General features: G+C 31.9%; 1 protein-coding gene across 1 annotated transcript; it reads left to right on the top strand.

Moving 5' to 3' along the window:
• Positions 1-4,666: 4,666 nt before the first annotated feature.
• On the top strand, positions 4,667-5,602 carry LOC130850094 (olfactory receptor 4P4-like). Its single transcript, XM_057729437.1, has one exon. It carries the CDS (start codon positions 4,667-4,669, stop codon positions 5,600-5,602), a length of 936 nt encoding a protein of 311 aa, XP_057585420.1.
• Positions 5,603-10,707: the final 5,105 nt, after the last annotated feature.

Genomic DNA, 10,707 nt, shown 5'->3' with positions numbered 1-10,707 from the left:
ATGGTACAGAGAGTGAGATTAACCGAACTTCAGAACATGAGGATGAGGCTGAGTCTAAACAACCTGTCAGTATTCAATGACAGGAAAAAGTACTGAAGGGTAAACAGGATAAATGCTTTGCTGTACTTTGAGCACTTCCTTCCTCTGATTTTTCCATCTTTTTTTTTTTTTACTTTAGGGTGCCATGTTTAGCAGGAAAAAACTGTTTATATTTTTCTCTTTCCTTTTCTCTGTTTTCCATTCCCAAACCATCTATTCCAGCAATGTTCATCTCTCGAAACAAGTAACTTCATATAAATTATGATATTGAAGGTCATCAATTTGATTGACCAATTTACTCTACACACTTAGGTTCTTGATAATGGTCCACTTGGAATGTAAAACACCTGTGATTGGTTCTCTGTCCTACCTCAGCTCAGATTTTCCTGAAAGTCAGCCTAGTACTATTACAGGCTACTTTAGATTCCTTCCTATCCTTCCGGAAGCTGCAAGAGCACAGAGCAGTCAGATTTTCCTGAACTACTCTGCCTATAGCCTTTTTGGGTCTCCAGGGAAATAATGCCTGAAGCAAGATTAGGTAAAGGTGGAAAGTAAACACCCAGGGGAAGCAGGGATATTACCATGGACAGCTTAGCAACATTTGGCCTGAATCTATTTAGAAATGCCTATGGGAATACAAGTGTTTAGAGCTTTCAAAGGCCTATTAATTTATGATTGTCAGTTAACTTTATATTCTGTTCTTTCTAACAAAAATTTCTTCAGGCGTAGGCATAAAATGACTGAGTCCTAGTGCCTGAATACCTGTGTTGGCTTCTGCAGGAATTTAAACATAATTTTTGCTTATGTTTTAGTGAATTAGTATTAAGATGTTCAGGTGGCACTTGAACTTCCTAGCCTGCTTTCCTGGAACATAAAGATGCACTACTCCTTGCATCACTGATACTTTTTGCTAATATTTCCAAGTCCACTTTCCTTGCAAACTTGTAAAGTTATTAAGATGTGTTGAGATTTCCAAAATATTTGCAGAGAATTATTCTGGATGTGCTTGAATTACTGGTTTGTAATTTATTTATAAAATCTAATTTATCACATTTTATTGCAGATTTTGATACTGGGGACGGATTGGCAGAGTGAGTATCTGGGATAAAATTCTTCCCGATGCATTCTAAAACTAACCTGATAGCTACTCAGATCTTCTGGTAGTACTTTACTCACGGCACCTGGGCTTTGGAAAGTTCCCACCAAATATGTGCTAAGCGAATTATATGTTCTTTATTCTATATACTGTAATTTCATTCTAAAGGCTATAACTTCTTTTGCAGCATATGATAATTTGATTACTATAAAATGTTTTATCACACTTTAGTTTTAATTTTGCATTATATGTAAGTAAAGTTCGTGTTAAAATAATAAAGTTAAAACATTTGTAATTGGCAATGAGAGTCATTGTGCCCTGTTTGTATGATTATATGCATTCCTTCATATTACTATTAAGAAATATCCCAGATTATGCTTGAATATCTACAAATATGAAAAATTTCCTATATTTAAAACCCCTGCCACCTTAAAATAGACTAGTTTGATCTAAATCAACTAAGGGAAGTTTATATCATGCTACATTCTGATACATTAAAGGAAAGTTTGAGTATGCCTTGGAAACTTTAGTTTAAATATAAGATCTTCTATTCTTATGCTAAAAGTGTAACCAAAAGGGCACTCAGAATTTTTATTCAGTACTATTTAAGAGTAAAGTAAATGTTTAACAATATTTTTATAGTGCAAAAATGTCAGGCTAGTGAGTAGAATTAAACCTTCCCTAAAAGGAACAATCTTATCAAACCAGCTTAACTGTTTTCACTAACATATAGCTGAAATTAAACTTTACCTGGTCACAGTTTTTAAATTTATGTTGTGAATTTTTTTTTGTTTTTGTCTTTATTTTTACATTTGACTTAACTCTGTAATTGTGCATGACAACTTCTGTCTTTCTAAACTAATCACTCAAAGAGGAAAGACTGTAAAAGAAAAATGTGTGTTAAGTACCACATTGTCACTGGGGTATTTCACATTACCTCATGTACCCCTCATTAGAAATCTGAATTATGTTATGATATCTTAATTGTAAAATGAGTAAGGTGAGGGTTAAAGAGATTAAGCAATTAGCTCAAGGATCACACTTTCTTTTTAATTTTATTTATTTATTTATTATTTTGGGGGGGTACACCAAGTTCAATCATCTATTTTTATACACATATCCCCATATTCTCTCCCTCCCCTGACTCCCCCCACACTGTTTTTCTTTTTAACACTCCTTAACATTTCCACCTCTTTCTGTGTTACCAGGGTTCTAACTATGTGCTCAGAGGTTGTCTGATACTCTTTATTTCATAAATTGTGACTTTAATTTTTACTTAGAATTTTTCCTAAATTTCTCTGTGATCAAAATATAGTTTATATGACAATGATTCTGAGTTTTCTCTTTTTCCCTCTGCTAACAAAAAGGTCAGATTACAGGATGCAATTTTAAGAACTGTTGTGGATTGAATGCCAGTGATACTCTAAAAACCAAACAGGAATCCCAGCATAGGAATTTACATGTTGCTAAAACTGAAAAGATTATTTCAAAATGATTTAGAATTGAAGAGCTCTGGAATATATGTTTATATTAAATATTCCATGTGTCTTTATATACATATTCAGAAAATGAACTGGGTGTCTGATAACCCATCATCTTGCATATTTTATTCTATTCAGATGATAATTCAAAAGAGCATTTTCATTATTGTCCTCCATGACACCCTTTTCCCAGTCTCTCAGCTCTGAAGCATGAAATGTAGCCCCAGACGAGGGAAAATCAAACCTTTTGTCTTCTAACATCCACAATGGTTGTCAGTTCAGGAATGGTTACCTTAGTCATCTTTATTGTCTTGTTTGTTTCTTATGTCATTATATTATTCTCCAACCCTGAGAAGTTGCTTAGATCCTCTGGATGAGTTTCTTTTATTTAAAATCAAAGATTCAGATTAGTCAAGTGATTTCTAACTTTAAATTGTTTGCAGTGAACTTAACAATTATTTTTAAATTAAATTGTTTTAGGTAAATAAATGTATCTGACAATTAAAATGATTTTCATCTCATTTACCAAAACTGGTATCAGTTGCAATAAGTAGAAGATAGGTAGAATCCTATCCCACCTAAAACTTTTCAATGCTTATTAGTTAAGTTTAACTGAAGAACATTCTGTGCCTGATAATTATTCTTAAAATAAGAACATACTGAAACTTTCTTCTTTGTGAATTTAGACTTTTGAGTAACAATTTAAAAATAGAGCTAATGCTCCATAGTAAACATAATATTTTTTAATGCCAACCAGGAAAATCTTTGGCATCTATAACAGTCTCCAGGACTACCAAACACTTAGATATTGATTTTGAGAATTACTAGAGTTGATGGTTTCCATATAAGCTTACTAAAACACATCTTTATTTTTTTTTTTAGTAGACATCTGGGGCACAGATCTGACTGTAACATCAGATGCAGACTAAGGTAGAAAGTGTACAAGCTTTTGCAAACCACTTAGGACAGATACTTCCTCATTAATATGATAAGTCCTGCAAGTGCATTGTCTCTATCCTTCATTCATTTTGCTCTAATTAAATAATGTCTGAAGATTACACATTAGTTACATAAAATGCATAACTGTGACTTGTTTATTTATTATTGCCACAAATACCAGTATGTGCTGTCTGACCACAAAGTTTATATGAAGTTATCCTCTGTGTCACCTCTTTTGATTGATGTTAGTTCCTTAGATTGTAATAAAATGTATGTAATTTCTAGCAAAAGCCATGTTATATGCTAAATTCAAAAATATGTGGGCAGTTGAATTATTTCATCTAAACTTTAATGATTGCCATAAGGAACTTCAATGATGGTAATTATTTTTAATTGCCTTTCCATATGAAAAGTAAAGAGAATAAATGAATAAATTTGCTATTTTTTCACTATTACCATTGTTAAATGCATTCTTCCTTTTGCTGTGAGGCTCTCAAACATTCTTTACTTTTTAATATTAGAGCATCACATAGGTTTAGCATGATCCGTTGGCAATGTTTGCTCACAAGCAAAAGAGAGTGTGCTCTGTAAGAATTAAAGTTTTGGAGTTTAGGCTGGGATGATGTTTAAACACATTTGCATCTCCTGATGAGTCACTCCCAGATAATTCAGAGAACTTGGCCAAATATGTTAGAAAAACTAAAGTTAACCTTATGTATTTGGTATATACATTTAAAATATACACAGAGAAGCATTTTTTGATTTAGGTCAATTTTTTTAAAAATCTTCTTTGTTAGGTAAATAATATAATTGACACAAAAATATTTTTAATTTTCAAAATATTTAAATATTTAAAATCATCACTGATAAAATTAAGTAAAATATATAATCGCTCCCATTACAAAAGTGTTCCACAATAGATTTATAAAATTAGAAGCAATTGAAAAATAATGCAGCTTAATTCAGTAAGTTGAGAATAATATTGATACTATATCTATTTTTAGTAAAATTTGTGTTTTTGTGTTCATACTGTTAAGTTTCACCAAATTTATGTTTTATTTCTTTCAGATACATAATTCATCTGTGTATAACATACATCAAACTCAAATATATGGAAGACCAGAGAAACACCTCAGAATTCATTCTTTTGGGACTTTCTAATGACCAGAACATACAAATGTTTTGCTTTGTGCTCTTTTTATTCTGTTATATTATCCTGTTGGTAGGAAACCTTCTGATCCTTGTGTCCATTCTATGCAGTCCTCTTTTTAACCAACCAATGTACTATTTCCTCAGCCATTTATCTTCCATGGACATCTGCTATACCTCTAGTGTCACACCCAAATTAATTGGTGACCTGCTACGGGGGACAAAAAACATTTCTTATGATAATTGCATGTTACAGGTCTTTGCGATGCACTTCTTTGGCAGTACTGAGGTCTTCATTCTTACCGCCATGGCCTTTGATCATTATGTTGCCATTTGCAAACCTCTCCACTACATGATTATCATGGACAGGACAAAGTGCAATCTTCTAGTCCTGGCTGCTTGGGCCGGTGGGGCTCTCCATTCCTTTCCTCAATTATCTATGATGATCCAGTTGCCTTTTTGTGGGTCTACTGAAATTGATCACTATTTTTGTGATATCTTTCCTTTGCTTAAAATTGCTTGTACTGATACCTATATCACTGGTGTCCTTGTGGTTGCCAATTCAGGATTGGTAGCCTTAGTTACTTTTGTTGTCTTATTTGTTTCTTATGTCATTATATTATTCACTTTAAGAAATCACTCAGCTGAGGGAAGACACAAAGCTCTCTCTACTTGTGGGTCTCATATCACTGTGGTCATCATATTTTTTGGACCATCAATCTTTGGCTACCTTAGACCTCCTACTACTTACCCTGAGGATAAAATATTTGCATTATTTTACACTATCATTGCCCCTATGTTCAATCCATTAATCTATACATTGAGAAATACAGAGATGAAACATGCCATGAGAAAAGTTTGGTGTCAAAGATTATTTTCAAAGGAAGCACACAATTAATTTGAAGAAGCTTATATGTAAGCAAGTTTATAAAAGAAAAGATCTTAATGTAAATTAAAAAGCCAAGAATATCTCATAGATTTTATTATGTTCTATCATCATTTGAATGGAATGACTGAGAAAAATAGAAGTTAGAAATCTAAAGTAAAAACTAAACCAACACTAATTTGTGCATACCAAAATAATTGGAAACTTGGTTAAATTTGTAGAGTATTATGGTGGTGTAGGTATGGTTCCTTGCAAGGAAACAAAACAAAACAAAACATCTGGTTCAAAACAAATAAGGCAATGCTATATTGATCCTTGAATGTTAAAAGAAAATATTTCAAATTATAATTCTTTTAAAACTTTGGGCTTATGTGCCAGACCATCCAGTGACACACATCATATGGTAGTGGAACACTTGAAATATAAAATAAAATAATAACTTTAGATTTGTGATAGAACATTCACATGTATTATATATCTGCCAGCAGCATTCAGGAATCAGTTGCACAACAAAGAAATCAGTATACTAGAAACTGTTTTAAGTTGTTTCCTGATGGTCTCCTGATTTCATGTTAAAAAATACCAATAACTAGTAAAGACAGAGCAAGAGTCAATAATTGAGGATGGTTAAAAGGTAATTAATGTTTTCCTACCTATTGATCAGAATACAAAACATTTCCCATAAAACTTACAGAAGTGAATAATAAAATGTGTGTTGACAGACCATCACCTGCCTAAAATGAGAAGTAAATGGCTTCTCACTGGGTCCAGACTCGAAGACCTTTCCTGCTACGATGAGGAGAAAGAAATCTGGCAAAAGACAAATATGTGATCTAAAGCCAAACAGAGAAACAAACCAGTGCATTTTGGCTGCACATGGATGTTCAAAGCAGGTTTATTCATAATTGCCTAACCTCGTAAGCAACTAAGATGTCCTTCTGTAGGTGAATAGATACATTTTGGTACATCCAATAATGAAATACTATTCAGCACTAAAAAGAAATGACCTATTCAGCCATGAAAATATATGTAGGAAACTTAAAAGCACATTGCTAAGCCACCTATTGCATGACTTCAAGTATATGATATTCTACAAAAGGCAAACCAATGGGAAATCAAAAAGATCCATGGATGCCATGGGTTAGAGGGGAAGGAGTGATTAATAGGTGGAGCAGAAGGATTTTTAGGGCAGTGACCTCTTCTGTATGTTACTACAGTTGTGGATAATGACATGATACACGTCAAAACCCATAAACTGTATAGAACCTTGAGAGACCTCTAGTGTAAACTATGAATTTTGGATGATAAAGTTGTGTAAATGTAGATTCCTTTGATTGTAACAAATATCCACTCTGGTCAGAGAGGCTGTGCTTGTGTAGGGATAGGGGGTATATGGGAGCTCGCTGTACTTTCCCGTCAGTTTTGGTATGAACCTAAAACTGCTTTAAAAAGTAAAATTAATTAAATAAAAATATACATTGTGGCACAAAAGATATATCAAATCATCTTGTAACAGGAATGAATAAGAGACTTCTGAGAAAGTTTTTCTAGAGAAAATCTCTTTTGGCATGCTTAATAGAATTTAAATAAAGATCTCTTAGGAAACACAGCAAGTACCGAATATATTGCCTAAGAGGGTTTTATGAAAAACAAAATAAAGTATTGAAATAATTTTAGAACATATAAATGCAAGAAAACTAAAAATAGAACTACTATATCAACCAGCAATTCCACTCCTAAGTGTATAACCAAAAAGGAAAAAAAAAAAAAAAAAACTACACACATTTATTTGAAAAGATGCATGCACCCCAATATTCATAGTGACACTGTTTACAATTGCCAAGATATGGAAGCAACGTAAATGTCCATCAACAGATGAATTGATAAAGATGCGGCATATGTATATCTGTATATATATATATAAATAATGAAATATTACTCAGCCATAAAAAAGAACAAAATATTACCATTTGCAGCAACATGGATGGATTTAGAGGGCCTTATGCTAAGTAAAATGTCAGGCAGAGAAAGATAAATACTGTATGCTATCACTTATATGTGGAATATAAAAATACAACAAACTAGTGAATATAATATAAAAGAAGCAGACTCACAGATATACAGAACAAACTAGTGGCTGGGGGGGGGGAGTATAGCGGTGGGGGAGTGGGAGGTATAAATTACTGGATGTAAAATAGGCTTAAGTATGTTTTGTACAACATGGTAAATATAGCCAATATTTTGTAATAAGTGTAAATGGAAAGTAACCTTTAAAAATTGCATAAAAATTAAACATTGCAAGAGTTACAATCATTCTAGAGACACTGTTCAAAGAGGTCTAGAGGGCAGAAAAAATGATGAAGAAAGTAAAATTGAGTATAGCTGTTAGAGCAGAGAGGAATTGGACAAATTACCATCTCAGAATTCCTAAAAAAGAAACAAAAATATCAACAGATTTAATTTTTTTAGGTGCTTTCTGTGGTGTTTAATTACTTAGCTGAAGAAAACTAAATAAAATTGTCACTAAAAGTGAGATACAAGTTTAATTTATTAAACAATAGACTCATTTCAAAGGACTCTTTAAAAGGTGATTATTTTATTTATTTTCATTATCGTGTTTTCTTAATAATGTGAATTTATGTTTTAGAGCATAATTAGTGATTAAAAGTATTATTTGAAAATAATTTTGACCTAGCGCTAATAATATTTTCTGATACAAATCTAAACACAAATTCCACTTAAATGAGACTTTAGACTTTAGCATTCTTTAATACCAAAATATTTCACAGAAATCACATAGTACTTCTTACAGTGGCTAATGGGTGTAATAGGTTGACAGCATGTTTTAATTGATATATAATTGACATATAACTATATAATAATTTTAGGTGTAAATGGAATTTTATATATACATATGCACACATATGAATGTGATAAGAATATTCAATATTTACTCTCTTAGCAACTTTCAAATGTAAAATACAGTATTATTAACTATAGCCATCATGCTGTACATTACATACCCAGGATGTAAATTTATGTATATTATAAATAAATTTGATAACTGGAAGTTTGTACCTTTTGACTCTCTTTAACCATTTTGTCATGTCCCTACCATCCTTCTCTGGAAAATACCAATCTATTCTCTGTATCTATGAATTCAGTTTTGATTTTTTTTTCTTTTTTAAGATTGCACATTTAAGTGAGATCATATGGTATTTGTCTTCATGTGACTTACTTCACTTAGTATAACGTTCTCAATGTCCATCTGTGTTGTTGCAAATGCAGGATTTCCGTCATTTTATGGCTGAATCATATTCCATTATATATTGATATTTCACATGTTCTTTATCCATTCATCTAACTGTGGACACTTAGGTTGTTTTCGTGTGTTGGCTATTGTGAATAATGATGCAATGAACGTGGGAATCATATATCTCTTTGAGGTAGTAATTACATTTATTTTCTCCTTATGTTTCACAGTCCAATCCAGAATATCATGTTTCATTTAGTATTCTTGTCTCTCTACACCATTATTGCTCTTATGTTCAATCCCTTTATCTACATGCTGAAAGATATAAAGATGAAAAATGCTATAAGAAGTGATTAGTGTCAAACATTCAAACTACATCTTTATTGAAACAAATGAAAGGGGGACAGCTAGATGAGCTATATGTGGAATCAGAGAGCTCAAAATTATCTCACAGGTTGATTATTCCAGTCGTATTGTTTTATGAATGATACAAATAGGACTTTTAAATTAAAAATAGCTGCTAATCAAATACCAGTTCAATCATACAAAAAATAGAATTCAAAATTTAGTTAATTTTATGGGATTATGAGGTGATGTGAGCAGGGTTACATGCATAAAAGTCATCTGGGCTATAGCAATTTAAGGCACTGTTGTATTTATGGGAATATTAATAAAAAAAGAAAAAAAATTATTCAAGTTATGAGAAAAGTTAGGTTCAATGTTTTCTATATTCATTGTAAAAGACTAACATTGAAGAAAAAGAATGATGTATTGTAGAGTACAAACTAAGAGTTACAGCTTTCACTTTCATTTATTTTCTTAATTTGGTCAAATTGATTTGACTTAGAAATTTTGGATTTTTTCATTTTTCAGTAAAACTTTTAGTATAATAATGTTGTAGCACATGAAATTGAAGGATAAAATAAGAATGCCTATAAAAGACAACTCTGCAGTGCTTAAGACCTAAGATTTCTCATGAGAAATGTGAAAGTCATTACTCATCTATAGAGTTAAATGTTTAAACTGTAAGCAAGAAAACACTTTCCATGGTTATATCTGAATTTGGCTCAGCAAATTATATCACTTAGCTAACTTCTTATTTCTTAGTCATATCCCACTTAATTATGGACCACTCAAATTTCCTGACACCTATGAAATCTTTTTTTTAATTTTCTTTTTACTTAAAAAAAATTATTGAGATATAATTGACATACAGTAAGCTTTTTAAAGCATATATTTAAAGTGTACAATTTGATATTTTTTTCTTATTAGTAGTGTATATATGACAATCCCAATCTCTCAATTCATCACACCCCAAACCCCCTGAAGTCTTTCTTAATAAAACCAAACAATTTCAGATTTACTCTGACTATCAATTAATTGATTTAATTGATTTTCTGAAGTTAGAATATGACTTTGTTTATTATACATTCATATTGTGCCAAATAATTGTATTACATGAAATGATAAAATATGATAAAAATCATATTTCTGCCAAGTAAATTTATATTTGCAGATATGTTACAAGGAAAGAAAAGTTCCTACATGCCCCTCACACAGATTTTTTTTTTCTCATCTTTATTGGAGTATAATTGCTTTACAATGTTGTGCCAATTTCCACTGTATAATAAAGTGAATCAGATGTATTTATACATATGTCCCCATATCCTCTCCCTCTTGAGCCTGCCTACCACCCTCCCTATCTCCCCCCTCTACATCATCACCAAGCATCAAGTTGATCTCCCTGTGTTATGCAGCAGCTTCCCACTAGCTATCTATTTTACATTTGGTAGTGTTTACATATCTTAGTTCTACCCTCTCACTTTGTCCCAGATTCCCCTTCCCCTCTGTATCCTCAAGTCCG

This window comes from Hippopotamus amphibius, chromosome 3 (genome assembly GCF_030028045.1).
Source record: "Hippopotamus amphibius kiboko isolate mHipAmp2 chromosome 3, mHipAmp2.hap2, whole genome shotgun sequence".
Taxonomy (NCBI): Eukaryota; Metazoa; Chordata; class Mammalia; order Artiodactyla; family Hippopotamidae; genus Hippopotamus; species Hippopotamus amphibius.
The sequence above is the reverse complement of the archived record's forward strand: the minus strand, read 5'-3'. Positions and strand labels throughout refer to the sequence as shown.

Bases quoted from the DNA above. Each gene is read 5' to 3' on its own strand.
- LOC130850094 (XM_057729437.1), top strand. From the start codon at position 4,667: ATGGAAGACCAGAGAAACACCTCAGAATTCATTCTTTTGGGACTTTCT.